Source organism: Poecilia mexicana, unplaced genomic scaffold (assembly GCF_051168715.1).
Source record: "Poecilia mexicana isolate PSO_F unplaced genomic scaffold, ASM5116871v1 scaffold_21, whole genome shotgun sequence".
Classification (NCBI taxonomy): domain Eukaryota; kingdom Metazoa; phylum Chordata; class Actinopteri; order Cyprinodontiformes; family Poeciliidae; genus Poecilia; species Poecilia mexicana.
In genome coordinates, this window is record NW_028263390.1 from 21,694,463 (window position 1) to 21,716,553 (window position 22,091).

General features: G+C 37.8%; 1 protein-coding gene across 1 annotated transcript in view; it reads right to left on the minus strand.

Moving 5' to 3' along the window:
• Nucleotides 1-290: 290 nt before the first annotated feature.
• The window catches only part of clvs2 (clavesin 2), a 31,604-nt gene continuing 9,803 nt past the window's right edge, over nucleotides 291-22,091 (minus strand). The window contains exons 3-5 of the mRNA XM_014986052.2: nucleotides 3,090-3,200; nucleotides 2,070-2,302; nucleotides 291-1,260 (exon numbers count right to left, since the gene is read on the minus strand). Coding sequence (XP_014841538.1) covers nucleotides 1,167-1,260; nucleotides 2,070-2,302; nucleotides 3,090-3,200 — 438 coding nt within the window. The 3' untranslated portion in view covers nucleotides 291-1,166. The remainder of the gene's footprint in view (nucleotides 1,261-2,069; nucleotides 2,303-3,089; nucleotides 3,201-22,091) is intronic.

Consider the following 22,091-nt stretch of genomic DNA (forward strand, 5'->3'; position numbering starts at 1 on the left):
ATATTTTGGGGACATTTTGAGTTTCTGCATATGAAAAAATTAATGGATGATTGTTTTTTTTCTTAGAATTATTATTACTTTTACTTTTATTTGTCAGAATTTTGACTTTAATGCTGTGATTTTAAACTGAAAAGAATAAATAGTTTGTTTTTTTAACATGAGCCAATAAACCTGCAGAGCCATTTGCTGCATTATGTACATGTGGTTTCCTGCACAAGCAAAAGAAATGGTGCTCTCTATAACATCTATATCTATAAATCTTACATAGTGAAAAAGCCTTTACCCTGAAGTGAAAGTTAAACTGCAGCTACTCAGTGATTTATTTAGTTTTTTTGGATGAACATCATCACCCAAACATTTCCCACCTTGCAACACAAAAAGTGCCACAAAGCAAAAGAACTTTGCTTTTATAAAATTATATTTAGCCCTGTTTTTAGTGGCTACACCCATTAGGTTCTGAAAATACGGCTTCTTCTGAGGAAGAGAGCCTGCAGCTCTGTGGGTCTTCTAATGGTGGAGCGGAGCAGTTTTCTGTGACATCTGGGTCAGACGGAGAGAAAATGGCTGAAGGGGGAAAAAAGCCGATGATCCATAGAGACAACTCTTACCGTAAAGGGAGGTTTGCTTTTCCAAAAGATAACTGGAGAGAGACGGAAATTTTAGACATTATTGTCATCGGAAAAATCTTACAAGAAAACAAGCAGTGTCTGTTTTTCTGCGGCCCCCTTCTTGTCCGTGTCCAGAGATTTTTCTTCACAAAGATATAAAAAAGCCTGCTGCTGTGGTCTGAAGTCCTCTTTGAAATATGTTTGCAGTTTTCACACATCCGTCCTCCTGTAGTAACCGTGGGAACCGTTACGTCCACTCATCCCTCTGCAGCGCCGCTCGGCCTTAAGACCAGCCTTCCTGCTCCGCTCTGGATTGTTTAAAGACTTCATATTTACAGTTTCTGGAATTGGCACTTGACATGAAACTACATAAATAAATATACTGTATAGAGGACCATCAGAAGCTCGTCGGTTTCTGGACGTGTCCCTGCTGCTTTCCGTAAAGTTTGAAGGAACGTCTTTCTGCAGGACGAGAGTCTCTTCCAGTATGTGCACAGGTACGTTTTTAGGAATTGAAATACTGATCTATTTCTGCTTCTCCGCTGTAACTCTGGGCGTTTAGTCCAACGACAGCAGCGGCTGCAGGTTGTCTTCTTCACTCTTCACTTTGTCCGGTCTCTTCAGGACTCCTGGCTCCACCACCGACTGAGACCTGCAGCAACAAAACATGCAGTGAGATCCAGGCAGAGCTGGGTGCCAACGACATCACTGCTTACATACAAACTCCTATGAGACAGTGTGGGAGATGCAAAGACATATTAATAAAATAAAATAAATCTAGCACAAGTTAGGTGTTTCCTAAAATTGTTAAACTAAAATATGAAAAAAATGAATGAATGAATGAATGAATGAATGCCATATATTAGAAAAAAATGTAAAAAGTAATCAAAAAGAAGGCATATTATCTTGCGTATAGTTTTCATTTAGTTACATTCTTCCTGTATAAGTTGCTAAATGACTGCTTGTAATAAATATAGAAATTATTTCCAAATGCTTAAACTGTAACTGGGAACCATTCTTATAAATCATAAACAACGTTTCACACAAACATGTCAGAACTGAAACCAGTTGAGTCAAACAGCAGAGTATTTTTAGCTATCCAGACTAATTACCTGATGATTCATAACCTGATGATTAATTAGTGACTAATGATTCAGCAGTAAGTGTCGTCAGTGTGATGCCCTGCAGTGACGGTTTGTTGTGTCAGCTCAGGATTGTTTGTCTTCCATATCATAAACACGTTTGAGTCGCATTATGTCTCCTGGTGATGAGATGATTTACTGTCACAGTGGATTATGAAGCCAGTAGCAGGAATATGCCCTCCAACAGGGGCATTCTGGGTAAATCTGGGTTAGTTTCTCTGGTCCTATGGAAGTCAGCTTTTTGTTGAGGATTTATTTTAAATAAATGGTGAAGATTTTTTTAAATCACCAAGCAATCCAATGTGATAAGCAATCTGACCTCTTCATGGTTTTTGGGGACATGTTTTTCTCCAGGTCTCTCTCCAGGTCTTGCACCGACAGAGTGTAGGACTCTGGGCAGTAGTCCGTCTCCTCATCGTAGGCGTGGTCCAGCAGCGTGCGCGCCCACGTCCCCATATCGTACGGCGGCATCATCCCACCCAGCTCTGACGGCAGGATCTCTGGGTGGATCAGCTGGTGGAGGCTGTTCAGGTTGTTACCGTGCATGAAAATCTGCAAAAAAGGAAAGAAATGCAAAGGAAATGATGAACTGGAGGCTTAAACTTCCTAAGATTCGTCTTGGAGTCAATGTTTTCACTCTGAATTATAAAAGAAAGGACAGGAAAGAAAAGTCTGGTGTCTATTTTCTGTTAATTTGTTATGCAACATGACAAATACATATGAAATATAATATTTGTTACATCTTTATTTGATGTGTGATAATGAGCTTTAACATTTAACATCCTAACTGAGGTCTGTAGGATCTGACATGAAGCTCTTGGGTTTTTAAAAGTTTCTTTTTTTCTGAGAATTGTCTGGAGTTTTTGCTCTTGCAGCGATCTGTGGCTCTCTTAAAGGTTTTCCTCTCCTTCCCTGCATTATGAGGCCTTTCACATTGTTTGACAATGATCCTATAACCCTGCCCAGATTAATAAGCGCCAACAGTTGCTGACCTAAAAAAACAATTTGCTGTTTCACTGTCAGAGCCGCCATGACACGTGATGAAAACAAACAATGAGCAACGAGACTGAGCCGTGTTCACACGACCTTTACTGGATTTAATTTGTTTGATAATTACATAAATAAAATAGAATAATAATAACTACTGCAGGATGTGCAAAGAGTTGTAAGCAAACCATTCAACAGTCAGACTGTTTGTGAACCATCACTAGTCCTGATAAATAAAACCCCTAAAACTGAAACAAAGTGAACTTTCATTCTGTTTGCTAGTTTATCCTTTTTAAATCAATGTTTAAAGACATTTTCGTTTTTTTTTAACATGTTGACCCTTTGGTCTTACCCTTTTCCTGGTCTTGTCTTTGAGGAAGGGTCGGATGACCGTGTAGAGGGCGTGGATGTACCAGGGCTGGTTCACAAAGTGGATCCCTCCGAATCTCGCAGGAAAACTGTCCTGTTAGAAACAGAAACATACAAACTAATTAAAGATGCAACAGATCATTTTAGCAGGAAAACAACAGTAAAACAGGGAAAAAATAACATTTTTAATAATTTTACAAAAACAAAGATACTTTTAAATGATCATGTAGCAGTATATGTTCCTCTTTAGACTTCAGGCCTTCAGCACACATTTAAGGAAACAAAATGGAAAATTAAAAACTAAACCAACAGCCCAGTTCACTGGTCATAATAATAATAATAATCTTAGTTTGAAATATCTTCTTATTTTTGTGTTTATGTGTCTTTTTATTGAAAGAAGGAAAGTTTAGGACTGTATTGGTGCAAGTATAATTAAAACTAAAAACTAGAAAATCAGCCTAAAATTAATGCTTCCTCAAAGGAGAGGTAATTAGACTTTAATTAGTACGCCAGTAAATTTCATTTTGGAAGGAAACAAATCTGTTTTTATTAATTAATTTTTTTATCCCCTTCTCAATAATCAGCAGAAAAATCTTAATTGACATCAATTAAGATTGATGTCAATTAATCTTAATTGACATCAATCAATTAAGATTAATTGATTAATCAACAATAATCAACAACAATGTGATTATTGTTGTTGACAAGATTTCTGGCATTTTCACTCTGAAATTTTGACAACTTCTTTTTGAATAAGTGTTTGGAAGCACTCTTTCCCATCACCCTAATCAATTTCTATCAGATTCAGTTCAGGACTCTGGTTGATCCTCCCAAAACTTTAAGAATCATTTTAATTTGTTTTATTTGAAGCCAACACATCTATGAAATGTCAGCTGACAGGAAAATATGAGGAAATATGGAAGAAGCTTTTATTTGACAGTAATCCTGAAGGTACTTATTTCAGATTTCTTGTGTTTTATCAATCAGTCGACGAGACGAGTTAAACTCGACCCATATAGAAAAACACTGAGATCCTGTTAAGACAAAATTGCCTCTGCGAGTTTCCTGTCCCTTTTCATTAGATTACTTCTGCAAAGGGCCTCTAATCGCATATTAAGTAGGAAATGGTCGGGTCTATTTTAGAGGCACCGCGGCTCAGACCCGGGGGAAATGAGTCTGTGATGCTGCAGGTTGGCGTGCGGCATCGGAGTCCAGCGCAGCCGTGTTTCCTAGAAGGCTGGACACAATTATTATAATTACAGTCCACTGCTTATGTGTCTGAGTCATAATTCAGCTGTGGTCCAATATCAAGGCGAGATTACGCTCTGATGAAAATTGCTTCGAGTGGACTTTAATCTAAAAACGGTGGGAAAAATATTTTGGCACGGTGATGGAGAGAAGAAGGAGATAAAAGAGCCTGAGGTCAGTTCAAGTCTGGGCATTAAAATGGTCAAAATGGTGGAAAAGTTTCTGCTTCACTTCATCTGTGAATACTGGGCAAAAAATCTTTGGTCAGAGTAAAATCTGTACATTTGGCTTAAAGAAAAACTGAAATTAATCAAAAATTCCCAAATTCTTGTCCAGAAATGACATTTTATGAGTTGCCATATAATGTTTTTACATATTTTATATTTGGATAATTGTATCGTTAAATCTGCACTGACTTTACACAGCAAAAATAAATGCATTCCTTTTCTAGAATAATCAAATGAAAGATGCAAAACAAGTTGATTATTTTAGAAGAAACAGGTGAGATGATGAAACTGAACACAGCTGGTGATAAAAAACAACAGACAATCAGGATTTAACATGAAGCAAAGTCAAAAAACGCAACAAAAGTTACATAAAATAGAAGACATGGAAATATTAAACCAAATAGGAGCAATCAAACCGATAAACGTCAAGAGACCAAATCTGACATAACTTTGTCTAACAAGCCACAGTATTTTAAAGAAAGTAAACCAAAACTCAGACAAATAAAAAAATATGTAAACAGAAAAACTGTACAAAATATAAAAAAATCACAATATGATGTCAGCTTTCACTGCTTCTTTGCAAAACTATCAGAATTGAACTAACAAACCTCTAAGAGACATTTTATAGCTTTTGCAGAAATAAATGAAACAGACAAAATAAATTTTACTCCACATGAATCCATCTGAAAATTCAACCATGCACAGAATACCCTAAAGTCCTAGTTAAAGTTCAATCCCAGAACCTTTAATGGTTTCTTTCATTTTTGCAGAAAAACATCCGTCCTATCAGCATAAAGTTGATAAATTTATCAAAACAAAAACATCCAGGATTTGAAAATTGTTTCTCTTGCCAGCATTAGAAGTGTTTGGGTGTCGTCTGGCTGCTGGATTAAAGAGGAACATCTGGGACAGATTCACACAGACACCGGAAGAAGAGTCTTGTTCCAGTTTGGACCTTTTATTAAGGACAGTTTGGAAACTCCACATTATGCATTAACTTGTAACTCTTTATATCTATTGCATATTGAGACTCTGGCAGCAACACTTTATCACAAACATAATTTGTATTTCACATGTAAGGACAGCACACCAGCAGTTTCTCAGCTATGCAAGTTTATCTGGTGTCAAACTAAATAAGTCAGCAAAAATTTTGATACAAAGACTTTGTGCTATTAGAAACGTTTCTAATAGATGCATATTTTAAAAATAAAAGGTTATGACTCACCTCCATGTGCAATTCCAAAGTAATTCTGCTTTTGTTTGGAGAGGAACACTTAAAAAGCTTTTAGTGCATCTGTTTAACTAAGACTTTATTTTGAAAGTTAATATTTTGATTTCCAATCAGAACATAATTTCTATGTTTCTGCTGCGTAGTAATCAAAATCAAAACTGAAGTAAAACGTAGCTGCGTGGTGATCGCAGCTCAGGAAGCTAACAGTTAGCAAACAGTTAGCACAGCATTTTCTCCAGTGTAACAAACAGGAAGTGTTTTTCTTATAATCTAATTTCCTTGCATGTCTTAGATGTTTCCATCTGATTGTTCCCACAGGATTTAAACGGTCTTTCATCTGCCGCAGCAGATGTATGAGAAGCATTTTTTCTTTTAACATCTGGAAGCATTTAGAGAGAAAAATATGTTTTTAATTCAAACTGTATATTCTGTACCTTCACTACTGACCCTCCTGGAAGAGAAATGTATTTTAGTAACCATGCAGTCGTGTTGGTCCTGTGTGTAAACCTTCGGCCTGCCCTTTGCCTGGCAGCCATTTTCACTTTGATGAAGCGACCTGCTGCATTATGCATGGACACCTGAAAATGGAATAAGAGCTGCAGGCTCCTGGCTGCAGGATCAACAGGATCAACAGGATCAACAGGAATCTGTAGGAAGGATTTACTTTCATACAAGAATTAGTCAACATCCAAAGTGAAAGATTTTCTGTCCCAAAGAACCAAATAATGAGAAGGTTTCCCTTTTCTCTAGAAAACAATAAAATCAACAATCAAAATTAAGCAGGGTAATAGTCAGCAGATTCTAGTTATATAATAAAAATGTGTTGTTTTAATTTGACTCATAGGCTAATTTCACACAGAAGACGAATGCATCCCAAATGGGAATGTTTTCCCATAATGTGCGACTCATATCCGACTTTTACAAATTCCCAATTTTTCACCACAAAAAATCCAACTTGGGCCACTTCCATATATGGAACGAAATCTGGTACATATCCAATAGTTGAATCCAAACTGAGATCAATAACAGATTTAATCTGACTTGTATCACCCTGCTGGTGTTTGTCATGTGGAAAACTCAAACTCCAATAATAAGGTCAAGTCAAAATATGTTAATGTTTAAAACACAAGTTAAAAACAAAGAATCAGCCACCCAAAATGTAACCAAAACACAACAAAACAAAAATAAACAGTAACAATTTGAATCTTTATATGGATTTTTATAGTCATTTTCATCCTTGATGGGGTTAAAAATCAACATTTTGCAGCTGAACTAGTTGATAAATAAGAAGCTTAAACATCAAGAGCTGCATTAAGAGTCAGAAGCAGTTCAGCGTTTCCTTTGATGCCGACCAGCCGTGAGGCTAAAGTCGATCCTAAAGAAACTTTATTTCTGGATTCCTGCTGCAGGAATCCTCCCTGAGGGGAGGGGATGATTTTAGGACAAAAATGCTGAAGAGGCAAAAGAACGACAGGAGACTGAGAGGAGACAGTTTACAACTGGACAGCATGTTGATCTGATGCTTCTCACTCCAACATTTCTGCTTTCTGATGCTGACTCATCTTCCTCCTCCTCCTCCTCGGAGCCTGTGGCTTCACTGAGGAAGATAAACACATTAGAAATGATTTGCTCCCTAAAGCCTGACTTGGTCTTAAAGAAATGCACCTTCCCACTTCCTGCTTCATGACATAAAGCACTCTGGCAGATTTGCCTCCAAATCTGACCCCAGGCCACAACCAGCTTGTAAAATCTGCTAATCTTACAGACGCCGCTCTTTTCCTTCAGCAGTAATTACAGTAATGATTTTCATTGTCTCGTCAGCCATGATGGAATGGATTAACTTTAACATTTTGACTGCATTCGTTTCACATCAGGAGACTGACAGAAACAGGAGCTAAAGACGCTTTTTTCACTGATGGTTTCAATTTATTGCTCACTCTCTGAGATGCTGCTCAAATGAAATCAATTGTTGTAAAATTGCAACGACGGTTTCATTGTTTCAGTTTTACATCCACAATAAACTAAACACACAGACAAAGTGGTGTGTGAATCACTGTAGTCCCAAAACAAAATAATTGAAAATAAATAACCCCTGCTTTTCTTTTATACTGTTAGAAACTGTTTATCACCTTTTCTAATTTGATCACAAAATGACTGGGGTTGAGGATTTTGTGTTGTTTTTGTGTTCTGGGTCAGGTTCTGTTTCTCTGATTTGGTCCTTCCTGGTTTCTGTAATCACACACCTGCTTCTCATCCTGCAATCATCCTCCTGCTATATAAACCACCTGATTTTTCTTGCTCTCCTTTTCTTTTTGCAGACATTTCTGTTGCTTTTTGATTTCGATCTGCTTGCCTGCAGTTTTGTTCTCTGTGACACTTAAAAAAAGAAAAGAAAGAAACAAAAATGAAGTCTTAACCAGTATAAAAATGATCTCTACTCTGATCTGTTGTTTGAAAAACTCAAAATAAACTATTGGTAAATAAAGAAATAAAGCAGATGGACCATAAAACCAAAATAAAATATAATAAACAATGCAGGTTTTAGCAGTTTCTGTTTGTCTCATTGAATAATTGCTGTAAATTTCCACTGCAGAATATGAAATTCTACAGCAATATACTAGCTGTTAGTTTGGAAACTGTGCTTTAACATGAGTGTCCAGAAATATCAGCAAAAAATTTCAAATTTTTGTCTTAATTTTTAACAAAGAAATGAAATGATTGTCTTGAATTACTGCATATGATGATTTGCAGGGGAATATTTGAGAATTCATGTTTGGATTTTCTTGTTAAAAAATGAGACGTAGCGTTCAAGAACAGCTGCAACACTGAATCTACCTCAGGTTAACAAACCGCTGCAGGTTCAGGAAACATTTCAGGAAACCCTTCAGTCGCAGTGTGACTGAGAGGATTTGGGCTGGAAACGCATCATGGAGCTCCAGTTCAGGAGGAGATTTAACAGCCGTAGTGATGTAAATGTCTAAAACGAGCTTCAGAGCAGAGCCTGAACATGACACACTGCAGGAAACCTTTCTGATTTATGCATTCGTCATTTTTCAGATCCCACAGCTTCAGTTTCTGGGTAGAACGATCCTGTCCTGAACTCACAGCAGTCCAGAAAATGTTGGATTGTTTTGAAATGCTGAGAGCTTGGGAGTCAGCAGGCTGCCCTGATTGGATGTAATTATGTTTGGACTGAGGCCCAGCAGGCTGGCAAAGTTTCAGACATCAGAAATAAATAAACATGCTACGACGGAGCGAGGCGTGTTAGCATAACGCAGGCAAAATAATCCAGGTGGGAAGAATCGGATTCTCTTTAAATACCGTACATGTTTTAAGTATGTCAGTTTACGACTGTGGTGAAAAAAGGCAGTCTCTGAAAATCTCTAAGGAAATGTAGGCTTTTTAAACTGTTTTATCATTTCCTGTATATTAATACATCAAGCTTTTTGAAGCAGGAAAAGATCTGCAAGTGTTTCTACAGGAAGATGATGCTGCAGCAAACTGCAAAAACATAAAATCTTACTAAGTATTTTAGTCTAGTTTCCAATGTAAATGCCTTAGTGCTTAAAATAAGGACAAAACTAACTTACAAGTGACTTTTCTGCAAGAATTGGGTCAATGTTTCCTTAATACTGGGAAATAGGTATCAATTCCACTGGAAGTTTTTTAACTTATAAATATTTTCCTATAAGTAAAATAATCTGCAAGTGAAACTTGTACTTTTCCATCCGATATAAAATAATGATTTATTTAAAACAAGCTCTAATATCCTGCTGAAAAGTTACTTGTAAGTCGTTTTGGAAACATTTATTTCAGGTGTATTAAGATATTTGCATTTTGTGTTTTTTGCAGTGGAATCACAGAAAATCCTTATTTTCCAATATATAGTTACTTTTGAGATGGTTTTGTCTTATTGTACTGAGATATTTGCACTAGAAACTAGACTGAAATACTTTGTTAGATTTTATGTTTTTGCAGAGCAGAAGAGTTACAGTTTATCGTTACAGAAGCAGCAGTGACTGCAGCCGCCTGCGTAACTCAAACTGTAGTCGCTGCAACATTAGCCAAAGTTTTTGTCAGTGCTATTAAGAAAATCTAATTTGAGTGATACAGTGGCTCGTATTATTTCAGTTTTTAATAGTAAGTGCTCTTGCAGTTATTTTCCAACACTGAAGTGCTTCTGTGCAAAGAGTCCTCAGACGTTCTGTATTGATTATCTGGCAGAGGACCAGCATCAGCGGCTGCAGCAAGAGCACAGAGTCAGCATCCGACGCAGCGCTGGCTGGACGTTACAACAAAGTCAAATAGCAGAGATTTATACACACACTGTAACCCTGCGTCGGCTGTAAAGCCCAAACAGCCCGAGTAATTATTTATAGAACAGATTAAAACCAATTAGGCTCAATTGATTACACATAAAATGGATTGGTTCAAACTGGGCAGCAGAGAGAAAAACCTGTGATTGTCTAATGGGGCAAAAATGGAATAACAACAAGGGAAACGTTTCAGCGACGGATCCTGGTTCCTCTGTGTTTATCAGTAGATCCTAGAAGCTTTAAATGAGTTTCTAGTGGAACCTGGAAGTGACAGGCTGATCATTTATTATTCGGTTCATCAAGCGGAGCTTTGACAGCAGCGTGAGACGGGATGGAGTCAGATGATGGGAAACAGATTCACAGCGTCGCTGGCTGAGTTATCGCTCAGCACCTGTCCAGCCACAGACAGCGAGAACATCAGAGGTCGCCTCTGGAGCGATAACACAAACACCCAGACTGGTGACGCTGCAGAGGAGGCGAGTGGCATGCAAATGTGACAAGAGAGGAGAGATTAGTGCTACAACGAGCGGCATGTTGGGGACACAGATTGTCCATTTGTGTCCCCTGTGTTTCTTTAAAAAATGTTTTGCTGAAATCCAGCTTTTCTTGGTCGTTTGTACTACTAGCTAAACGTGATCAGAAATCTCTGAACAGTTTACAACTCCAAAGCGACAAACATAGACACTACATGCATCATAGCTGTTTACATAGATCTCCATCTATAGATCAGCTTTAAAGTTGAAATCATAAAATGAGCGAAGAACAAAGAAGCTTTTAAAGCGTCGGCACCGTTTACTTCAGTCATCGTTTACATCTAGATTTGGTTTCTTCTGGTGCAGAATTATGATTCATGTCTCATGTCAGATATGATCGACATGATTGTTCTGAAAACTATCAAACACATATCTGATTTATTACCACATAAAGTAGTGGTAGGCATTTATCGTATCGTTTATTGTTCATCGTGATACATTTAAAAATTATATGAATTTTGGTTTATTGCTATGATAAATTCCAATAAATGATGTTTAAAACTCACCAAAACTGTTATTATTTTTTAATTCTTAAATGAGAGCATCAATAAATTTGAAAATATACTTAAATGCATTATGAGTGTGCAGTTTAGTGATACAAATCAAACTTCTTTGTAAGACTCATGTCCTAAAGAAGCGAATTTGAGGAATATGGGAATATTTTTGATTAGCAGTTTTTGTCTTAGTGGGGTTATGATCGCTGAGTCATGCTGCCACAGCCATAAAGTTACCAAAAAAAGAAACAAAAAGTTCTTATCGTCATATTGGGTGAAAATGCTGGATTTTTTATTGCTGAAAAGCTCAAAAGCTTTGGTAAAATCTGGTGTAAGACAAAGCATGAGTGTATCCACACTATTCAGCATGGTGGAGGATCTGTGATGCTGTGGGCCTGATTCTCTTCCGAAGAAATGGTTAATTCTTTTAAATACAAATAGGTACAAATTTGTTTCCCTCGATTACAAAACTGATAACTGGTTACCATAGTAACCAGTTGCTTCATGTGGATCAATATTTATGATTTAAAGTATGTTTTATACTGTTTTATTTAAGTTCTGTTACTTGATTAGATCAAACATCGGATGGAAATGCAGCTGATTTAGTTTAGCAGAATGAAAAGCTTCAGCAGAGGAAGAAAAGCCTTTAAGGTTTCATTGATTTAGAGACACACTTCCTGTAGCGATACAGCAAAGCTTTAAATAATATATAAAAACACCCATAATCCACTGCTTTAATGTGCTTTCTGTTTTAGCTAGATGCTCATGTCGATTTTAAATGTGACTCTTAAACGAAACGTCGTTTTACAGCATGTATGGATGAAAACCCATCACTGCTTCTGTCCAGCACTCAGGCCTCAAATCTATTCATGTTTTTGTTCTCACTGATTGTTAGATGCAACTCTGAAGCCATTATGTTAAATATATGCAAACATATTTCAAGAAAATGATTAAATAACTGATTATTTTCCCTTTCAACATTAACATCATACTGAGCTTCTGCGCCTGCTGCAGAAAAACCTGAAACAGAATCAGATATTTAGATGAAATCAATGTTTTAGCAGGCAGTGAGTTCATCAGCAGCAGCTGTTAGGCAGCTGAAGTAATAAAACCTGACGTGTCTTCGCTCCACGTGTGCCCGACTTCTGCTCATAAATCTTTTTTTTCCCCCGTTGTGTTTTTTCTCAGGCTCGGTACAACACAGGTTGATGAGTTCCCTCCATGTTCTGCTCTGCTTCTGTCACTTTTAATCCACATTAAATAAAATAACGTGCTCAAAGGAGGAACAGATGCAGCTCAAAACGGGGGCCAGCGGTCATGGGAGGGCTTTTTTAAAGTGTAGCCTGCAGTGATGACTTTGTTTGCTCCATCCAGAAACCTCCTTTATGGGAAAGCAGAGTGGACTTAATGTGGAAAATGGGAGAAATCAAGGATGAGACTTTCAGGAAAAATCTGACATATTTATGCTGCTTCAATTTGGCCTGAACTCTTTTTACCAACTTCAACAGAAAACACTTTCTTTGATTTTATTTCTATTTGCTTTTAGAGATGAAGGAGTGTGTGTTTCTGACTTTGGGCTTTTTCTACCCTCATCTAATTTCTCCAGTCAGTTTTCCTCTCATCTCGGCAGTTCTTCTTCGTCTCTGTTTTTACTCCCAGACCTTTTAACCAATCAGACCAATTCACCTGTGCTCTGCTGCTCAGAGCATTCAACCCATTTGTTTGTGTTCTGTCACAGAGAAGAACTTTTTTTATTTTACAAGGCAACCAGTAAAAACAGATAAAGAAATAACCGGAACAGACGGGGTGATCTCTGTGTTCACCAGCGATTCTGAGATGTTTCAAACAGGTTACTGAGTTTTTCTGCTGTAAATCAGTCACATTGTGTAGGTTGCTACAATAACATATATTTTAGCAATAAAACAGGTGGAATCATTTGGCTGTGATAAATTATTCATAATGTAAGCATAAACAGAAATATATATATCAAATATGGCTTAAAACCAAGTTTGTAATTTAATGCCTTGAAATTGGGCCTCTGCCCCTTTAAGAAACTCCTGTTCTTTCTGAAACTCCGCCTTCAGGAAGTCATCACAACATGGCTGCTCTATTAACCCTTTAACAACGATTTCACCAGTGTTTCACTGAGAATCAGCTCCTATAATGAGATGCTCAGTTTCACCAGGTGTTTGCTAATCGCTGCTGGCTAGTCTGAAGGAGCTGAGTGGAAGAGTTGCAGAAGAGGCTGCTCTGAATGGTTGCCATGGAGATTAGAGGGTTTCTCAAACATGCATGGCAGAATCAAGGCAACACTCCAGTATATTTTTTTTTTTGAGGTAATAACATTATAACATGATGTAAAGCTCAGAAAAGTGTATTTTACATAACACTGCATGCATCCTCATGTACAGTGGCTCCTTTACTGTAATTACTAAAACAAACAAGCTGCTGAGCATCATTAACATTCACAGGTTCTTCACTTCACTGCTTCACTGAGTGCTGAGAGGTAATCAGGCTGTTAATGACATCATTCAAGAGCTACTTCAGGAATTATTAAGAACCGTTTGGTTTTTTTCTTTCCTGTGTTTAATAGGTGTATCATGATGCTGCTGGTTGTCTTCCTGCTGGCCTGCATCCTGGTGTGTTTGAGGCAGTTGACCTGCCTGTGTACAGATCGCTCGGAGCCTCAAAGGATCTTGTTGTCCTGCCAAACAAACAGAAGGAGGGAACAAGGTGCAGCGACACAGAACTGCTTTGGACCAAGATGCTGAGATCATCACTGCGTCGCTATTTCTGAAGCTTCTGAAGATTTTACACCGTGCTGTTAACTGACCTGGTTGCAGAAATCTGTGGTCTGCATGAATGACACCCCTGATGACGATCTGAACGAACCCTCTGAGAAATTCATTTTTTATTGCAGCCGTGTAACCTAATGAGCTTTGGATGTTTTGCATGTCCCTTAAGATCTGCCTCACTGCATGGTGACAACAGTCCTGATTATTGTCCTGCCTTGCCTGAAACTCTTCCTGTCTGCATGTTTAGATGTTTCCAGATATGGAGATCAACATAATCTGCTGCACACCAGGCCATGTTCTCCTGTCTTTCTACTATTTGAGGAGCAGCTAGTAGGTCTGAGTTGCTGTTACATCCTGTTCTCTCACACAAATAATTGTGCTATTATTGATACTTTTTCAAGCAGAATGTGTGACTTTAAGTGAGATTGTGCAACTTTGATTTATTAAAGGAGATGCAAATTTTATGTTTTGTATGTTTTTGTACTTCCATTTAGGTTTCCAACACGTCTAAAATCAACCCAGGCGCTTAAAAAAAGATAAAAAACAAACAAACAAAAAGAAAAAAAAAAAAACACCTAGCTGTTTTTCGGCAATGAACTAGAGATTTTTGGTGTCTGGAAAATGAGCCATTTCAAAAACTTCCGGAATGTAACGTCACAAATCAGGAGGCACTTCTGCATTCTTGTTGGTTGTCCAGGAGGCTACACTTCTGCTTTTCAAAGATGTACAGTTGTGTGATTGTGCATTTGATTTTTTTTGCCATTTTCATGTGTGAGTGTAAACACTGAGTTGGGGGCGTGGCCAGCAGCATCTTATTTGGATTTAAAGTGATAGCAGCCTTAAAACGTCTCATTCTGAAAGGAAATGAAAATAGTCAGAACTGAGCAGACTAAAATGTCGTCATCTAAGAAGGATTTGGTACAAAAAATGTAATGAACATGTTGTGTATCACCCAAAGACATCCTAATGTGTTCAACAAAGCAGAAGAGGTCACCTTTAAAGGCTTTAGAGTTAAAAGGTATGAAGGGTATGAAGGATGCTGTAAGCTCACAGCAGTATCGCCTTAATCTTGATAATCAGACCTCTGGTCCTCTCTCTAGTGGTAAATGGGTGAAAGTGCTTTTAGGGTACAGCCTGAGCTACTTGTCAGTCCATCATAATTCACAAAACCTGTGAATTTAAAAAGCTGTGGTCTGTTGAAAGGGAAACATGCCAATAACTGAGATTAACTCCAGATTTCTCCACAGGGCTGAAAGGTTTAATGATTGGAGCCCCAGGAGCATAACGGACCCAACTAATCATCCAAAAGTTAACGAGCTGTTGTCAGCTTGGCTTCTGGGAACGGAACCATCACATCTGTAGAAAAGTTCAGCCTCCTTTCAGACAGAGAAACCCCCCAAGGTTTACAAACCCTGAAGACCTGGACTGCATTTATCACAAGGAAAAAACCAAGCATGCGTCCAAATCCAACACCAAACGCAGCTGAAGGCATGCTTTTGAAACTATATGCAGCATTTCTTTGAAACCAATGAAGAAAAAATGACTTTAGATTGCTTAATAATTACTTAGTAACAAATATTCAGCAGATTATGGTCTTTTTTTAAAGTGAAGAACAGAAGGAAGCTTCTGCATCGCATCGCTAACAGACATGAGAATATTCAAGAGTCCAATAAACCTGCTGGGTTGTTTGTTCGGCTCAGAGACTCAGCTGAGTTTAAACATTATCTAAAAGCACTTTTAGCCTCAGCCACGGATTTTAAAACAGCAGCTTTCTCAACGTCTTGCTGCAGGGAGGCTAATTTTTGTTTACTGCCAGTCAAAGTGACAGAAAGATGTTTAAAAATCTGTCATTTTCAAGCTGCACTGGCTTTTGGAAAGCTGGACGTCTGTACTGCCTTTCGGGAGGAAAACATCTGATTTCTGACTGAACAAATGACCCAGAAAACTAATAAGACCAAAAGTAAAAACCTAGAATCCTCTGTATGTGTGTGTTTTTTTCTAAACAGCCACCGGTTTGACGGTGACAGGAGATATTTAGGAGTCGTCCTCCGCAGTCAGTGGTGAATTTGTTTAAAAACTCAGTGTTGTTGCATAAATGTGTTGAGTGGAGGTTTGGATGCTGCGTGTCGGTCTGTCAACCTGCAGGCTGTAGAGATGCAGTGCAGCTGCAGAAACATGATGAAAGTTTTTCCTGTTTTATTGGGAAACCATGTTGGAGGTTTCCTGAGGTTTCTCAATTAAAATGTATTATTTAGGATTAGCAGGTAAATAATAGCTTTCTTATGTCTCATGATGAAGGGAAAACGTGACATTATTATAATTTTATGAGGTCTGAGAGTCTTGCAGAAAACACTAACTAATTGCATCATTAAAGGTTGGGAAATGTGAAGCTCTGCCTCTATTTTAAGGGCACGAACAAAGAGCTAACGTTGTTTTCTGGTCCACACTCAAATTACAGACACTTGGATGTGATTTCTTATTTTTCTTTCTTGTGATTTTGGCTGAGAACACAAACTATTGGCAGCTTCTCTTTGAAATTATCTTCAAAACCTCAAATCAGCCAAACTCTCAGAAGCTTATTTTACAGGGAACATTTGGTGAGAGCGTCCCCGTCTGCAGCGAACAGATAACAGGCAGAATGCAGAGTTTAAGTGGAGACGACACTGTTTGCAAAGCCAGACCTGGTAAACAGCTTCTTCACTCACATCAAACTTCAGTCAGTCTCTATTTCTAGGTTATTGACGCCAACAATAAACTTTCCAGTTTGCATTTCAGGATCTGATGATTTCATAATAAGTTTTCACTCATCCATTTCAGCAGACTTCAATAAATCAAACATCTCAGGATTAATTTATTTGATCTGAGTCTGAAACAGAAGTGTCATCCTCTGCTGACTGCAGTGAATCCTCCAGGTGTCAGGAAGCAGCGCGCCTCTCTTCTTCTCTTCATGCATATTCTACTGGCTTATTGGCACCATTTTTACAGGAGTCCCAGTTATTTTGGAGGTCTGTGTTACATAACAATGCTAATGCAGAGACTCCTCTGGGAGTTCACTGTAGATTTTAACAAAGGCTGCAGATGTTTAGGTTTTATTGTGGGACAATTTAATTTCTCTGTTTTCATATGTTTATGTTCAGATTTCAGTTAAAATCAAGGATGCTTGACATTTTTTGCATATTTTTATCCTACATTTATTTTCTTATTGAGGGCAAGAAAAAATGTACATTCCTAAACCCTTGAAGCAGTTTACAGCTCTGACTGTAGATATACCGAGTTCTGCTGTCTATTCATGGCATTCAGAGTTTTCTGTGGAATGTAACTCCAGATAGTTTGCCTATTCACTAATTTTATGAGAGCATATCTCAAATATTTTAAATAAAATGCAGAAGCCAGAAGCCTGAAACACCAGAAGCAATACAACTTCACCCACGACTGGCTGCAGCCGGTCCAGGAGCGCCGCGAGTTTCCCTCCTTTTACGCTACAAGATGATAAAAGCTTCTGTATTCATGGCATTAATGCATATTAAGTTTTATATTTTCAATTCAATTCAAATGTATTTAATCAAGGAGAGCACAGAATTCAATGTGGCATATTAAAAACAAAGCAATCTTCGTTTTGTACATATGTTTTCTAGCTTGAGGCTAATTTGCAAACCAAGTCCTTCATCAGGTCCTTATAAAAACAGCAACATTAAAATGATAGATTCCTGTCACACACACACACGCACACAGACACACACACACACACACACACACACACACACACACACACACACACACACACACACACACACACGCACACACACACACGCACACACACACACACACAGACAAATACGCTGAATTTCTGCGGTTAGAAAACTAATCTCTCTTTTTATGCCATTTCTTGATTTTATGAATATCAATGCACTTTCTTCATGTCCAGTATTTTCCATTTTAATAGGTTTCTAGGAGAAGTTCACTTCTGTGTCACGTCAGAATTATGACCAATGGAGCCAAGAAGTCAAGTCTTAATAACTAAACGATCCTCTGATCAACCTGCAAACGTGAAGTTTGCATAAAAAATGTGCAGGAATATGTAAGAAGGAAGCATCATCATTTATTATTTTTTTTAACCTTTATTTCACGAGGAAAATCCTATTAGGATTAAAAATCTGGTAGCTGCAGCTGATTTTGTCAATTTAACTCAAACTAGAAGTTGGATTTTCATGTTTTTTCATTAGATTTTGCATTTGCAGTAAAAATGTTTTTGCGTTCACGCCTTTACCAGTAGAGTAAAAAAGAAACTAATAAATTCATTTTTATTAGTTAGAGAAACAACAAAAGTTTTTTTTTCTTCTATTTCCTTATAAATTGTCAAAATTTGATGAACTTGATGCAAATCTATAAGATTATTCTAAAACAGATGGGAAAAGGTGAAACCCCAAAAAGATTCCCACGCTGTTTCTCCCTTGTTCTGCCAGCAGGTTTCCAGCTAATCATACATCATCTATTTACATGACTCACGGCACATTTACAATCTCCCACGTCGCTGACGCTCGATTACCGAGGGGAAGAAAACAGCGGAGAATTACGGAGAAGCCTGTTTTCTGTCTTAACACACAACAAAAGGGAGCCCATCTGGAGGAGAGGGCAAAGCAGATAGCGAGGCAGTAGGACATGTTGCCGTGGTAACGAAGCAAGGGTGGGATGAAGCAGGAGGGGGCCTTGGAAGGCGGAGGAAGAGGAAGAAAGGCGGGGGGTTAAGAGGAAGGCTGATGATGCTCGAGTAGAAAAGTGAGAAGAAAACTGAAGATGTTTTCGATTCGCTCAGATTTTGATTTTAGCAGAAAAACTGGTGCAGACGACTGACTGATGCTTCAACTAAATCAGTAACTACGTGGCTGAGCGCTGCCGTCGTTGCAGACAAAAGGCTCTGCCACCATTGTCTCTGCTGAAAGAAGGATGGAGTGGCTGAAGTGAGGCAGAGAGGAGGAACGGGAGGGCGATGATGTTATTAAAGAAAGAGGTGGGGGAGGGGGAGGAACACAGAAAGTGAAAGGTGGGAGGCCAGAGAGGAGGAGCGAATGCAAGATTACTCCACTACATCAACTCCTTTTCTGACCATGGAACTGAATATTTTCTCCATTTCAGCTTCATTTGCTTCACAATTTACTGAGTTTTATTTCACATTTATTCACTGAAAAGGTCAAAGATTAACATTTTTTCTAACCAAACTTTGTCCCATCCTAATCTGAGCAGCAGATTAATGGCGTCCAGCGATAGGAGTCCCAGACGTGACAGAAATGTGTTTGATTGTTGGACCGACTGAACATCGGCCGGTTTGCTCTGCGCCGTTGTTTCCTGCTGGACGCATCGATCAGTTCCCACAAATAATGGGCTCAGTTAAAGGGGCTTTTAGCTTATTGATAAGATGCTGCGTGATTGATATTTTATCAATATCAGGACAGAACTTCCTGATGTTTCAGCTGTAATTGGCATGTAACAGGCGACACCAAGCGCTCGGCTTCGTCCACGTTATCTGCAGTAAATGTTTTTACTGCAGATCTCCAGCTGAGCCAGGCTGCCTCTGGTTTTTATACAGGTTAAAGTTCAACTCAACAAAATCTAACAGAACCAACGAAATGGTGTAGAACGAAATCTCTACCAAGCTGATGACTTTACAGCCTGCCAGGTTGCTTCTGTTGTAAACTTTACACCAAGACTTACAACAAACACAGCAGGCAGCAACATTAACAGCAGATGTGAACTTGATGCTTCACAAAATGTTTCATTTCTTCTCATTGGGCCTCAGTTAAAGTTTGTTGCATGGAAACGTATGAAAATACAAACATCTACACAAATGATTTTTTCAGAATTAAAAACTAAAAAAAAGTTTTCAGGAAAAATGTTTTAATTTGACTTCACTATAAAGTAAAAACCTGTTTATTTTTTAAATGACTATTGCACAATGCCAACTTTTATTTCAGGTTGTTATTTAGAAGAAAGTCACAGATCTCTCCTAAACACCAAACCAGGTGTTTCAAAATATGTTTAAACATTTCCATGTCATGGCCAAGGCTCATGCAAGACAAAAAATAATTAAAGAAAGGATGGGAATAAATACCATAGGTGGAATTATTGTCAGGTATAAATAAATAACAAAAAACAATCAAGCACTGCTCAGAAAACTCAGGGACTTTTTGCAGTCAGAACAAATAAATATTATTAAGCTGGTTTGTTTTTAGATCATTTTCTACATCATGGTTTATTTGACATTAGAAGAAAATGTATGCATTTCTGTCGTTTTATGCTAGGCTATGTGCTTACATGTATTTATGCAGCTTTTTATCGACTTGTGAGATGATGAGATGTAATTGGATGAATAAAAGAACCTGATGAATCAAACTTCAAAACTGTTTTCTCCATTTCCGTGATGGATTGTTCAGAACTGAGAAGAGCTAAAACAAATATGTAGTTATTGCTTAATTAATTCAGGAATAATTTATATTTTTAAGGATCATCTACAAAACACGTAGAAATATAATATCTGAATGCAGAAACATGGAGCTTACCAACTGAATAATTCAACATTATTTAATTTTTGTTCCAGAAATTACTCTAAAACTCTTTAATGATTTAAAGTGGAGCTGTCGGTTCGCGTGATCTAAACGTGATGAGCGGATTGGATCCTTGTACTATACGCCACATCGTCATGGAAACACACAGCAGCTGTATTTGCACATCTTCCAGAGTTTTCCTTCCCTGGATCCAGCTGCTGGTAAGAGGCTGGTTAGCTGTCGGAGTGAGAAGACGGCTCATTCATTACTGTGATGGATCACTTTCAGAACGAGAGCCGAGCTTTGACCTCTGGAACAACATGGCTTCCCAGCATGCAAGGCGGTTCTGGTCCGCTGGCCCTTTAACAGGCTGCAGGGTCGCATCAAAAACCAGAGAAATAAAACAACGAGACATTAAAATGCAGTCATTAACTTTATTAATTTGCATGCATATTCTTAAGGAGTCTGCTGTAAAAACGCAGCTGTTTGCTTCAGACTGGAAGCCAACAGATAATTCATGAGGATTTCTCTGATTTGCTATTCAAGGTTTTAATCAGTTCAGTCACTTAAAAATCCCTTAAATTATTAATAAATATTGAAGAATCATGTAAAATGTTAGGAAAGGCTGCATATTTTTAACTGATCATTTTCTTTCCACACAGAATAGATTGTAATCCAGGTGTTATGAAAACAAATGGCCTAATAACTGTTCAATTTGCCCATAATGTCTTAAGGTCATATTTCTGATCTGCTGCTGAGCTGTTGTGTTTTATTGGAACATTTTCTTGCGTGACTTTGTCTTTTTGATTGTTTTAAAACAATCCGAAATGCTAAACTGACTTATGTAAAACACAAATTTCAAACTTGTTCTGAGGAGAAAAGCAGATTCTGGACATTTGGAACTTTAATCCCTGAGTGAAACTGTAATCCTGCAGGATTATGACTGGATGGTTTGAATCCCATCATCCAGTGTTTCACCTCCTCTGCTTTCTTGGACTCTTCAACATGATCTCTTTTATGGAGCTGAAGAAGTGCAGGTGGAAGGTGTGCTTTTAGTGTGAATAGTGATGTAATGTATTTACTGTATTTAAATGGTATTAACTGTCTGCAGAAAAAGCTGCTGGTTTATTTAAATGTTGACTGTAAATATTTTCACCCATGCAGCTAAACGCTCCAGTTTGACGGCGTTATTTCTATATTTACTTATTCACAGAGCAAACCATTTTACTGTAGCCTGACATCTTATTACATAACTGTGTTGACATGTTACAACTCAATGACTAACACAAAATATTTCATTAAAAATAAGAAAAAAAGGTTCAAGTGAACAAACTTTCTCTTTGGGGCTCTTCTGTTTGAGATTTCTTACACTTTATATTTCTATTTGTACTTTTTGTGTTTTTGCATTGTTATATCCAACTGGTTTGAAATTAAAAACAGTGAATGAATGAATGAATTAGTGAATGAATGGAAGCTTGACAAAACACGATGCATTCTTTACATGCATGTGAACGCTGATCCATGCGCACGTAAAGAAAATATGTTTACTGTTTTCCAAATGTTGCTGTGTGATTGTCTCTCACATAATTCAACTTTTGTGTT